At 44.9% G+C, this 12,821-nt stretch overlaps 3 protein-coding genes and 1 pseudogene across 4 annotated transcripts in view; all 4 read left to right on the forward strand.

Moving 5' to 3' along the window:
* Positions 1–12,821, forward strand: part of LOC105510150 (protocadherin gamma-A6-like) — a 161,373-nt gene that overhangs the window by 12,332 nt on the left and 136,220 nt on the right.
* LOC105510098 (protocadherin gamma-A7) lies at positions 957–3,880 on the forward strand. Its single transcript, XM_011939699.1, has one exon. The coding sequence runs from the start codon at positions 1,167–1,169 to the stop codon at positions 3,618–3,620; it is 2,454 nt and encodes an 817-aa protein (XP_011795089.1). The 5' UTR covers positions 957–1,166; the 3' UTR covers positions 3,621–3,880.
* Positions 5,913–8,901, forward strand: LOC105510097 (protocadherin gamma-B4). Its single transcript, XM_011939698.1, has one exon. It carries the CDS (start codon positions 6,093–6,095, stop codon positions 8,502–8,504), a length of 2,412 nt encoding a protein of 803 aa, XP_011795088.1. The 5' UTR covers positions 5,913–6,092; the 3' UTR covers positions 8,505–8,901.
* LOC105510135 overlaps positions 11,035–12,821 on the forward strand; it is a 5,942-nt pseudogene continuing 4,155 nt past the window's right edge. The window contains exon 1 of the transcript XR_001001528.1: positions 11,035–12,813. The product of XR_001001528.1 is annotated as a protocadherin gamma-A7 pseudogene (transcript). The remainder of the gene's footprint in view (positions 12,814–12,821) is intronic.

Genomic DNA, 12,821 nt, shown 5'->3' on the forward strand with positions numbered 1-12,821 from the left:
TTCTTTCTTTCTTTCTTTCTTTCTTTCTTTCTTTCTTTCTTTCTTTCTTTCTTTCTTTCTTTCTTTCTTTCTTTCTTTCTTTCTTTCTTTTCTCTCTCCCTCCTCCCCTTTCTAGCGGAGTTTTGCTCTTGTTGCCCAGGCTGCAGTGCAATGGTGTGATCTCGTCTCACTGCAACCTCCGCCTCCCGGGTTCAAGCGATTTTCCTGTCTCAGCCTCCTGAGTAACTGGGATTACAGGCACGCGCCTCCACACCCGGATAATTTTGTATTTTTAGTAGAGATGGGGTTTCTTCATGTTGGTCAGGCTAGTCTCAAACTCCAGACCTCAGGTGATCCGCCTGCCTCGGCCTCACAAAGTGTGGGATTACAGGAGTGAGCAACCGTGTCTGGCTCCCCACCTCTCATTAAAATGAAGGTGTTAGACCATCTCTAAGGTTCTATACAATCAAAAATTTATTAAAATAGGTCTATATGTTTTACAACAATTTTGACTTTCTGAATCCTGCATGATGGTGTCTAGAACCAATTAATGATGTCTAGTTCAATTAATACTGAATTAATTAAAATTTATATACACTGATGTAAATATTTTCTACGTAAAATTTTTCATATGTATTTAAATAAAATTTACCTTTTTGCCTTCAATGACTGATTTTCCTATGTGCAATAACGTGTGAGTCAGGGCCCAAAAGAGTCACTTGAAAGTTGCAAGGCAAAGCAGTTTTTTAAAAAATTATCTAAGATTATCAAACACCCATCCATGAGTACTGTTGCATTAATTCAATGTCTTAAAATGGATTTTTAAATTATCAGGGATATCTAGAGCAAAGAAATTTAACAGGGAAATTTTGAAAGATGAAACAATTTTCTATGAAATCAGTGTATTGTGTGCATCAATCTAGTGCAGTAACTTAGTAAGGACTCAGAGCGCCGCTGTTCACCAACCAGGGAAAAACGGTGCGAGAGATCCCACAGAAACCACCGAGTGTTACAGCACAGAGAAACGACAGATTGCGATAAGCCCTCTTCCAGGCTGCACTAAACTCAAGCTTCTATCCTGCTGGATTCTGAGCTCCCCTTCCGAAGACACAGGGGTCCACCCGGATACACCCGCATTCTGAAGCACTTCCCGAGACCGGCGCTTAAGTAAGAGAAGCAGGACTACTATGGCGGCTCAGCCAAGGGGCGGGGACTACAGAGGATTCCTCCTGCTCTCCATCCTCCTGGGGACCCTGTGGGAAGCCTGGGCAGGACGTATTCTCTACTCCGTGTCGGAGGAAATGGACAAAGGGTCCTTTGTGGGTGACATCGCCAAGGACCTGGGGCTGGAGCCCCAGGAGCTGGTGGAGCGCGGAGTCCGCATCATCTCCAGAGGTAGGACCCAGCTTTTCGCCCTGAACCCGCGCAGCGGCAGCTTGGTCACTGCGGGCAGGATAGACCGGGAAGAGATCTGCGCTCAGAGCGCGCGGTGTCTGGTAAACTTTAACATCCTGATGGAAGATAAAATGAATCTTTACCCTATAGACGTGGAAATAATAGATATTAATGACAACGTTCCAAGATTCTTGACAGAAGAAATAAATGTAAAAATAATGGAGAATACAGCTCCCGGGATTCGGTTTCCGTTAAGCGAGGCTGGGGATCCAGATGTGGGCACGAACTCCCTCCACAGTTATCAGCTCAGCCCCAATCGCCACTTCTCCCTGGCTGTGCAAAGTGGAGACGATGGAACTAAGTACCCGGAACTGGTGCTGGAGCGGGTGCTGGACCGGGAGGAAGAGCGGGTTCACCACCTGGTCCTCACAGCCTCTGACGGCGGCGACCCGCCCCGATCCAGCACCGCCCGCATCCAGGTAACAGTGGTGGATGTGAATGACCACGCGCCTGTCTTCTTTCTGCCTCAGTACCAAGTAACTGTCCCCGAGAATGTACCAGTGGGCACAAAACTGCTCACGATACATGCTATCGACCTGGACGAGGGAGTCAATGGGGAAGTGACATATTCTTTTCGGAAAATAACTCCTAAACTTCTACAGATGTTTCATCTGAACTCGCTTACAGGAGAATTATCAACTTTAGAAGGATTAGATTATGAAGAAACCGGCTTCTATGAAATGGAAGTTCAGGCTCAAGATGTTCCTGGTAGTCTGACAAAGGCAAAAGTACTGATCACAGTTTTAGATGTAAATGATAATGCTCCAGAAGTGATTATGACGTCTTTAAGTAGCTCAATCCCTGAAGACACACCTCTTGGAACAGTAATTGCTCTTTTCTACGTACAAGACAGAGATTCTGGGAAGAATGGTGAGGTGACCTGCACCATTCCAGAAAATCTACCTTTTAAATTAGAAAAAACAATAGATAATTATTACAGATTGGTCACAACCAAAAACTTGGACCGGGAAACACTCTCTTTGTATAACATCACACTGAAAGCCACAGATGATGGAATTCCTCCCTTGTCCAGGGAAACTCACATCTTCATGCAGGTGGCAGACACCAACGATAACCCACCCACCTTCCCCCACTCATCCTACTCAGTCTACATCCCTGAGAACAACCCCAGAGGGGCCTCCATTTTCTTAGTGACTGCACAGGACCACGACAGTGAGGAGAATGCCCAGGTCACTTATTCCTTGGCTGAAGACACCACCCAGGGGGGACCAGTGTCCTCCTATGTCTCCATAAACTCTGACACTGGCGTCCTGTACGCGCTGCAATCCTTTGACTATGAGCAGTTGAGAGAACTACAACTAACAGTGACTGCACGAGACAGCGGGGACCCGCCTCTCAGTAGCAACATGTCACTGAGCCTGTTTGTTCTGGACCAGAATGACAACCCGCCCGAGATCCTGTACCCGGCCCTCCCCACAGACGGATCTACTGGCGTGGAGCTGGCACCCCGCTCCACAGATCCCGGCTACCTGGTGACCAAGGTAGTGGCAGTGGACAAAGATTCAGGCCAGAACGCCTGGCTGTCATACCTCCTGCTTAAGGCCAGCGAGCCAGGACTCTTTGAGGTGGGGCTGCACACGGGCGAGGTGCGCACGGCGCGGGCCCTGCTGGACAAAGATGCGCTCAAGCAGAACCTCGTGGTGGCCGTCCAGGACCACGGCCAGCCTCCTCTGTCAGCCACCGTCACGCTCACCGTGGCTGTGGCCGACAGCATCCCCGAAGTCTTGGCCGACCTGGGCAGCCTTGAGCCCTCCAACGGTCCTTACAATTCTGACCTCATGCTGTACCTGGTGGTGGCGGTGGCCGCAGTCTCCTGCATCTTCGTAGCCTTCGTTCTGGTACTGCTGGCGCTCAGGCTGCGGCGCTGGCTCAAGTCACGCCGGCTGCAGGCTTCAGAAGGTGGCTTGGCAAGTGTGCCCACCTCGCACTATGTGGGCATGGATGGGGTGCAGGCTTTCCTGCAGACCTATTCCCACGAGGTCTCCCTCACCTCGGACTCTCGGAAGAGTCACCTGATCTTCCCCGAGCCCAACTATGCGGACACACTTATCAGCCAGGAAAGCTGTGAGAAAAATGATTCTTTGCTAACATCTGTGGGTTTTCATGAATGTAAAGACAAAGTGCCAACTATTCAGGTGAGCCCAGCCCTTCCTTTATTTCCATGAGTAATTTGTTTGCATGATATTTCTCTATTATTTTGCAAAACAAGTGTTTTGAAAATAGGGATTTTAAAAACTTTGTAGAGATAAAACTGAGTCTACCAGTTTCCTTCATTGTGACACTTTAATATAGAACACATAGGTTATAGCATTTCTTTAGTGAAAGCCTGTGGACAAGATTATGAAAAAGTGGACTATCACATTTTATAATTTCCACCTACTTTCCAATCTATGTTCCAACCTACTTTCTTCACTCATATGTTTTATAAATTAGAATGAATCGAGTCTTTCATATTGCACAAGGTTAGCAGGAATAAAACACACCTCAGCTGCCTTCTCAGGATTCTCTTTTGCACTTAAATACATAAAAGGTTCTGAAAGATTTCTTCCATGTGAAGATTTTTTTCTGTGCCTGAATCTGCCTCCATGTACCTCAGCTTGGTGGTCCTAAAAAATCTTGATTGCTTCTTGACCTACTTACAGTATAATGACCTATTAATGGGGTGGTAGTAGAAGGTTAGATTTATGCCTAAAGAATGAAATGTGTGTGTATCACACTTCACTAAGATCTATATCAAAGACAGATGCCACACTAAAGGCCATCAGACAAAACCAATAAAATATGTCAAATGAAATGTCATTTCAAGTGTTGTAATTGGCATTTGTGACATAGGCAATTGCATGTTTTAACAGAGAATTCCAGTGTGCTATTTTAGTGGTACAGCCAGGTGAAGTGTGTCTGTGGGCTATCAAAGTGGGAGATTGGGGATACTGGCTTTGTTTCAACTGTCTCATTTACTCAAACCCTTGACCGTCTTATGTACACAGATCCTAGACCAGTAGTTGATTTTATTTATTAGGTCTACTGAAAAATTCAGTTGGAAATAACCCAATCTGGGATTAACTACTTCCGTATTCTTTTGTGTAACATTTTAGTAAAACTCAATATATCAAGTGATTGTCATCCAGAAAGGGTGGATGACAAAGTAATCTTGATTCCAGAGACCTTTGAGTATTAATTAAAAAGACCCTTTTAGCCAGGTATGGTGTTGCAAGCTATAGTCCACCTGCATGGGAGGCTGAGGCAAGAGGACAGCTTGAACCCAGGAACTGGAGGCCCACCTAGATAATATAACAAGATTCTGTCTTTTCAAAAAAAGACTTCTTTTTAGACTAGTGTTGTATTCGGTAGTATTTTGCACATGATAGACTGTACGATAATGTGGGGGATATATTTTACAAGTTCTGCAGTGTTCACATTTCAGATGTACAATCACTTGGGGTAGCAGACAATGTTGCTGACACTAACAATGTTACTGAGGGAAGGTCCTATGCCAGAAATATGGTTATAAGGTATTTTGTGAAAGAAAATCTTCTGACAAAAATTTATTAGATGCATAAAATTGTTTTTAGCAACGGAGAGAAATAATCACCAAACTCAGTGAGCTATTAAAATCAAATTTTCCAGGGATTGTTTCCTTCAATTCAGAGGTCACCAAGGAATGTAAAATACCTGCAGAGGTAGGAAGCAGTGCTGCGGTGCAGCAGATCTCAGTGACTTTGTGTTTTGAGGCTATGTATTATGCCCCTGATAACTCTGAAGATGAATGTTGTATTTCATAACCAGGAAAATAATTGTGTAATGAGGAGAGGAGTAGGCTATTGCCTGTGATCATCGAAATGAGAATCACATAATATTCCTGTAATGAAATCACTGAAAATATTGGGAAAGCAGATGTATTTGAAGATAAGTATAAGTTGCACCTTCTAAAAGGCAGTTTTGGCATTACTGATACTCTCCGGAAAAAGTTGAAATAAATCAATTTGGAGGTACTTACAAAAGTGGAGAAAATGTTAGGAATAATGAAAGAAAGATAAAATGTATCCAGTATATTTCTAATGACTAAGTATGGAAAATTACTGTATTCTGAGATGGTTTAGGCCAAGTTTGCGTTATGGCTATCTTTATATAGATAGTGCATGTTTGAAGATTGGGGAAAGCTTATGTCAATAGACAGATGTTTATGTACTTAATCTACATGATTTGCCTAAAAATCTTCAAAGTTGGGATGAAGGCATTCCTAAGAGTACATTTTTAGACGTCATTAAATATATAGACATATCCATGTAGTTTTTGTTCTTTCAGTTAGGCACACAATTATAATTACTGCACTGGTTAACTTGAAGCAGCAGAGGCTGTAGTTTCCTAGTGATCACTCTGGGTGCCGCTGTTGGCCAAAGTGGAGAGCTTGGCCCTCCAGATCTCCTCGCGCAGCCGCAACGCGCTTTCCGGGGCAGCCCCAGCTCAGACTCCCCAGCGCCAGCCTTTACACTGCTTCCTCCTCTGAAAAAGAAGAATTTTTTACTGAACTGGAACTGGAACTAAAGTCCTTTCGGAGATCCGAAAAACAGCAACACAGAGATTATTTGTAACCCGGCGTCTCCAGGCTGGTGAGCAAGCTGAGGAGAGCAAGAGGGATGGGGAGTTGCGCCGGGAAGGTGGGCCGGGCTGAGAGGCTGCCAATGTTCTTTCTCTTCCTGCTGCTTCTGTTCTGCCCCGCGCTCTGTGAACAGATCCGCTACAGGATTACCGAGGAAATGCCTAAGGGCTCAGTAGTGGGGAACCTCGCCACCGACCTGGGGTTCAGCGTCCAGGAGTTACCGACTCGAAAACTGCGCGTCAGTTCGGAGAAGCCTTACTTCACCGTGAGCGCAGAGAGAGGGGAGTTGCTTGTGAGCAGCAGGCTAGACAGGGAGGAGATATGCGGGAAGAATCCAGCTTGTGCTCTGGAATTTGAGGCTGTTGCTGAAAATCCACTGAACTTTTTTCACGTGAATGTGGAGATCGAGGACATTAATGACCACACGCCAACATTCACGCAAAATTCCTTTGAGCTGCAAGTAAGTGAGTCTGCACAGCCTGGCACACGATTTATATTAGGATCTGCCCTTGATGCGGATATTGGTAGCAACACACTGCAGAATTACCAACTCAGTCCCAGTGATCATTTCTCACTGATAAATAAAGAGAAATCAGATGGTAGTAAATACCCTGAGATGGTATTGAAGACACCTTTGGACCGAGAAAAGCAGAAATCTTACCACTTGACTTTGACTGCCTTGGACTTTGGAGCTCCACCCCTAAGCAGCACTGCACAGATACAAGTTCTAGTGACTGATGCCAATGATAATGCTCCAGTGTTCAGTCAAGAGGTATACAGGGTGAGCCTTTCAGAAAAAGTGTACCCGGGGACCACGGTGCTACAGGTGACTGCCACAGACCAGGATGAGGGTGTCAATGCCAAGATTACTTTCTCTTTCAGTGAAGCTAACCAGATCACCCAATTTGACCTGAACTCTAACACTGGGGAAATTACTGTTTTAAATACATTAGATTTTGAAGAAGTCAACGAATATTCCATAGTTTTGGAAGCAAGGGATGGTGGAGGAATGATTGCACAATGCACAGTGGAAGTAGAAGTCATAGATGAAAATGACAACGTCCCAGAAGTGATATTCCAGTCTCTACCCAACCTAATTATGGAGGACGCTGAGCTAGGAACACATATTGCTTTGCTCAAAGTCCGTGACAAGGATTCCAGACACAATGGTGAAGTTACTTGTAAATTGGAAGGTGATGTGCCATTTAAAATATTAACTTCTTCAAGAAACACGTATAAATTAGTGACAGATGCTGTTCTAGACCGCGAGCAGAATCCAGAGTACAATATCACCATTACGGCCACAGATCGGGGCAAGCCTCCCCTCTCCTCCAGTTTCAGCATCACCGTGCACATTGGTGATGTAAACGACAACGCTCCGGTTTTCTCACAGTCTTCCTATATAGTCTACGTGGCCGAGAACAACTCGCCTGGAGCCTCTATTTCACAAGTCAGCGCTTCCGATCCTGACTTGGGGCCTAACGGCCAAGTCTCTTACTCCATCGTGGCCAGTGACCTGGAGCAGCGGGAGCTGTCATCCTACGTGTCCATAAGCACAGAGAGCGGGGTGGTGTTCGCGCAGCGCGCCTTCGACCACGAGCAGCTGCGCGCCTTCGAACTCACACTGCAGGCCCGCGACCAGGGCTCGCCTGCGCTCACCGCCAACGTGAGCCTGCGCGTGTTGGTGGGCGACCGCAACGACAATGCGCCTAGGGTGCTGTACCCCGCGCTGGGTCCCGATGGCTCTGCGCTCTTCGATATGGTGCCGCGCGCTGCAGAGCCCGGCTACCTGGTGACCAAGGTGGTGGCGGTGGACGCAGACTCAGGACACAACGCCTGGCTGTCCTACCACGTGCTGCAGGCTAGTGAGCCCGGGCTCTTCAGTCTGGGGCTGCGCACGGGCGAAGTGCGCATGGCACGTGCCTTGGGCGACAAGGACGCGGCCCGACAGCGCCTGCTGGTCGCCGTGCGTGATGGTGGACAGCCACCACTCTCTGCCATCGCCACGTTGCACCTGGTCTTCGCCAACAGCTTGCAAGAGGTGCTGCCGGATATCACTGACCGCCCCGACCCCTCTGACCCCCAGGCTGAGCTGCAGTTTTACCTAGTGGTGGCCTTGGCTTTGATCTCAGTGCTCTTCCTCCTGGCCATGATTTTGGCCATTGCCTTGCGCCTGCGACGCTCCTCCAGCCCCGCCGCCTGGAGCTGCTTCCAGCCTGGTCACTGTGTTAAATCCGAATCCGTGGTTCCCCCCAACTACAGCGAAGGGACTTTGCCTTATTCCTACAACCTATGTGTTGCACATACAGGAAAGACGGAGTTTAATTTCCTAAAATGTAGTGAACAGTTGAGTTCAGGACAAGACATACTTTGCGGTGATTCATCTAGAGCCTTATTTCCACTTTGTAATTCCAGTGAATTGACTTCCCATCAGGTGAGTTTCCTTTAAGTATAACTTAATTCTCATTGCCTACCCATTTCTCCATATTCACAAGAAAATATCATATTTGCAGGAAAATATATAATTTTTAGATCTCATGAATCATTTGAGGAAAGTTGTAGTCAGTTAAAAAGCTGTCATATCATTCTTCAAAGGAGGAGTGAAGTAGGAGCAATGGCCCAAAAATTTGTTTGTTTTTTAGCCAAGCTTAGATTTACAAAGCAATGAGGGTGTGGTTTTAACCACAAAGTGAAAATGTTAGATAGTTATGGGCTCTCTCCTAAAATGTGAATGAGATTTTTCCCATACATTTTCCTTCTTGTTGCCTAATATATGATGAATACTTTTTTCAGCTTGGACATACCATAAATATAAAAATAATAAAGTCAAAGAATTTAAGCTAAAATGCAACACTTTCCTTAACTAATTTAACTGGTATAGTCTCCATAGTAGTCTACTGTTTCTTGTATTAACTTCCCTTTTGTTTCAAGAGCTCTTAGAATAAGGAGTCAACTGGATTTTTATGTCCATGGACCCCTTGTGATTATATGCAGTGTACGCTGTGTGTGTGTGTGTGATCCTTTTACTTAGAAAAGGGTCTGCTATGCTCATGAGAAGATCAAAAGCAGAATCTCCTTACTTGCAACATAGGAGTTTCAGGATTAATCTGTATTCAAGCTCATTCCATATCCTCCATCAAAGAAAAGACAATGTTTTGTGTCTGTTGTCCCTCTCACACACAGCCCTAATATATAATATGTAACTGCCTTATCTGCAGCCCTAAACTAATATAGCTATGGGTCTTCTAATCATCCTGCTACCTCTAGGGGAGAAATATAGTCTTGAAAACTGCCAATCTGGTGTGCATACAAAATATATACAAAATATGAAGGAACATTATATGAGCCTTTTGCTAGGTATCTCTAAGCAACTGCTTCAGTTAATGGCTACTTTACAAATTGCCGAAGGAAGGAAACCTCTTTTGATTCTTTTTCTTTTTTCTTTTTCTTTCTTTCTTTTTCTTTCTTTCTTTCTTTCTTTTTTTTTTTTTTTTTTTGAGACAGAGTCCCTGTGTGTCACTCAGGCTGTAGTACAGTGGCACAATGATACCTCACTGCAACCTCAAACTCCTGGGCTCAAGCATTCCTTCTGCATCAGCCTCCTGACTAGCTGGAACTCAGGCTCATGCCACCAGACCTGTCTAATTTCTCTGTTTTTAGTACAGACAGTATTTTTCTTCACTAATTTAACTGGTATAGTTTCCATTGTCTACCCAGTTTTCCATATGCATAATATATTCACAGGAAAATATAAAGTTTTCAGATTTCATTAATTGTTTTAAGAAAGTTTTAGTCAGTGAAAAAGCTATCATACCATTCTTCAAAGGAAGGGTGAAGTAGGCTGATCTGTTATGTTGCCCAGGCTGGTCTTGAAGGGAAACAGATTTTTTGTAGTCATACTTACTGTTTGGCTTCTTAGTAAGTATTATATAGTCATTACTTTTTGCAGTTCTTTAGATCAAAGTATTAATGTAGGTAAAGTTAACTTTAGAATATATGTCTACCTTAAAAAGTCAAGTCTGCTTTAAGTTTAATCATCTCTGGTGAAAGGGATGGGATGGAGCTTTGCTTTTTATCATATATTCATCTGTACCTTTCAAGTATTCAAATAGAAAAATATAAACAATGTAAATAAAATAGCAAAACAATATAATATCTCATAAAACTGCAATGGTAAAAGCATTTATCCTATTGAAATTCTACAATTTTTATTTGAAAACATTATCAACATGTAATTCAAGTGGCATTTAGAAGAATAATTTAAAAGCAACAACTCTATGGAAAGCTTCTAAAATGATTAAGTAGTTTAAACCAAATAAAACAATTTCTGAGTCAGTCATCTCCAGTAGGTCTATTTTAGTCTCAAGATAAATTCATTTCTGGTGACAACTGAAGTTCTTAGTTATTTGTTAGTATATATTGGAGACATTTACAATAAAGCTTAGAGCACAGTGGGAAATGAAAGTATCATGTTATTTTTTTAAGACCAAATGTATTGCAAAAATGTAAGTAATTTAATCCAATGCTACTGGATCATTCTGATCTAATCTGATCATTTAATAACACTAAATAAAACCTTCATCTCACATTCTTTGGCTGTTTCTTTTAAAATATGGGTTTAGGGATAAATCAAATAAATTCAAAACAAAGTAATAAGCAGATGGTATTTTTTTCTCAGTAATCTAGTAGAGTATTACATTTAGAAGTAATCTGTGTCTCAGTGCAGTAACTATTTAGGACTCTAAGCGCCGCTGTTCACCTACTGGGAGAGAAATGCAACCGAAAACACTCAGATCTCACACCTCGCAAAGACCCGCAGATGCCACAAACTAACTGCTGGAATGTAGCGAAACCCCACCCCTGTTTGGAGGCACTCCAGGTTTCCGGAGGATTATCATCTCCATAGCTGCGGCAAGAAACTAAATAAGACCCACTTATGCGCAGTGAAGATTCTGAGGAGATTCTGCAGCAAAATAACAATGGCCGCTCCACAGAGTCGACCCAGACGCGGTGAGCTGATCCTGCTGTGCGCGCTGCTGGGGACGCTGTGGGAAATCGGGAGGGGACAGATTCGCTACTCGGTGCCAGAAGAGACGGACAAAGGCTCCTTCGTGGGTAATGTCTCCAAGGACCTGGGGCTGGACCCCCGGGAGCTGGCGAAGCACGGAGTCCGTATCATCTCCAGAGGTAGGACGCAGCTCTTTGCTCTGAACCCGCGCAGCGGCAGCTTGGTCACCGCGGGCAGGATAGACCGGGAGGAGCTCTGCGCTCAGAGCCCGCGGTGTCTGATAAATATTAACATCCTGGTTGAGGATAAAGGAAAACTCTTTGGGATAGAAATAGAAATAATTGATATTAATGATAATAACCCGAAATTCCAGATCGAAGATCTAGAAGTAAAAATTAACGAAATCGCGGTTCCTGGAGCACGTTATCCACTCCCAGAAGCTGTTGACCCGGATGTGGGCGTGAACTCCCTCCAGAGCTACCAGCTCAACCCCAATCACCACTTCTCCCTGGACGTGCAGACTGGAGACAATGGAGTCATAAACCCAGAGCTGGTGCTGGAGCGCGCCCTGGACAGGGAGGAAGAGGCTCTTCACCACCTGGTCCTCACGGCCTCAGATGGCGGCGAGCCGCGTCGCTCCAGCACAGTGCGCATTCATGTGACAGTACTGGATACAAATGACAACGCCCCGGTTTTTGCTCAACCGATTTACAGAGTGAAAGTCCTTGAGAACATGCCCCCAGGCACGCGGCTGCTTACTGTAACAGCCAGTGACCCGGATGAGGGAATCAACGGAAAAGTGGCATACAAATTCCGGAAAATTAATGAAAAACAAACTCCGTTATTCCAGCTTAATGAAAATACTGGGGAAATATCAATAGCAAAAAGTCTAGATTATGAAGAATGTTCGTTTTATGAAATGGAAATACAAGCCGAAGATGTGGGGGCACTTCTGGGGAGGACCAAATTGTTCATTTCGGTGGAAGATATAAACGACAATAGACCAGAAGTGATCATTACGTCTTTGTTTAGCCCAGTGTTAGAAAATTCTCTTCCCGGAACAGTAATTGCATTCTTGAGTGTGCATGACCAAGACTCTGGAAAGAATGGTCAAGTTGTCTGTTACACACGTGATAATTTACCTTTTAAATTAGAAGAGTCAATAGATAATTATTATAGATTAGTGACAAGGAAATATTTGGACCGAGAAAATGTCTCTATCTACAATATCACAGTGATGGCCTCAGATCTAGGAACACCGCCTCTGTCCACTGAAACTCACATCGCCCTGCACGTGGCAGACATTAACGACAACCCTCCTACATTCTCTCGTGCCTCCTACTCAGCGTATATCCTAGAGAACAACCTGAGAGGAGCCTCCATCTTCTCCTTGACTGCACACGACCCCGACAGCCAGGAGAATGCCCAGGTCACTTACTCTGTGACCGAGGACACGCTGCAAGGGGCGCCCCTATCCTCGTACATCTCCATCAACTCTGACACCGGTGTCCTGTATGCGCTGCAATCTTTCGACTATGAGCAGATCCGAGACCTGCAGCTACTGGTAACAGCCAGCGACAGCGGGGACCCGCCCCTCAGCAGCAATGTATCATTAAGCCTGTTCGTGCTGGACCAGAATGACAACGCGCCCGAGATCCTGTACCCCGCCCTCCCCACAGACGGTTCCACCGGCGTGGAGCTGGCGCCCCGCTCCGCAGAGCCTGGCTACCTGGTGACCAAGGTGGTGGCGGTGGACAG

The sequence above is a fragment of the Colobus angolensis genome, unplaced genomic scaffold (assembly GCF_000951035.1).
Source record: "Colobus angolensis palliatus isolate OR3802 unplaced genomic scaffold, Cang.pa_1.0 Scaffold183, whole genome shotgun sequence".
NCBI classification, from domain to species: domain Eukaryota; kingdom Metazoa; phylum Chordata; class Mammalia; order Primates; family Cercopithecidae; genus Colobus; species Colobus angolensis.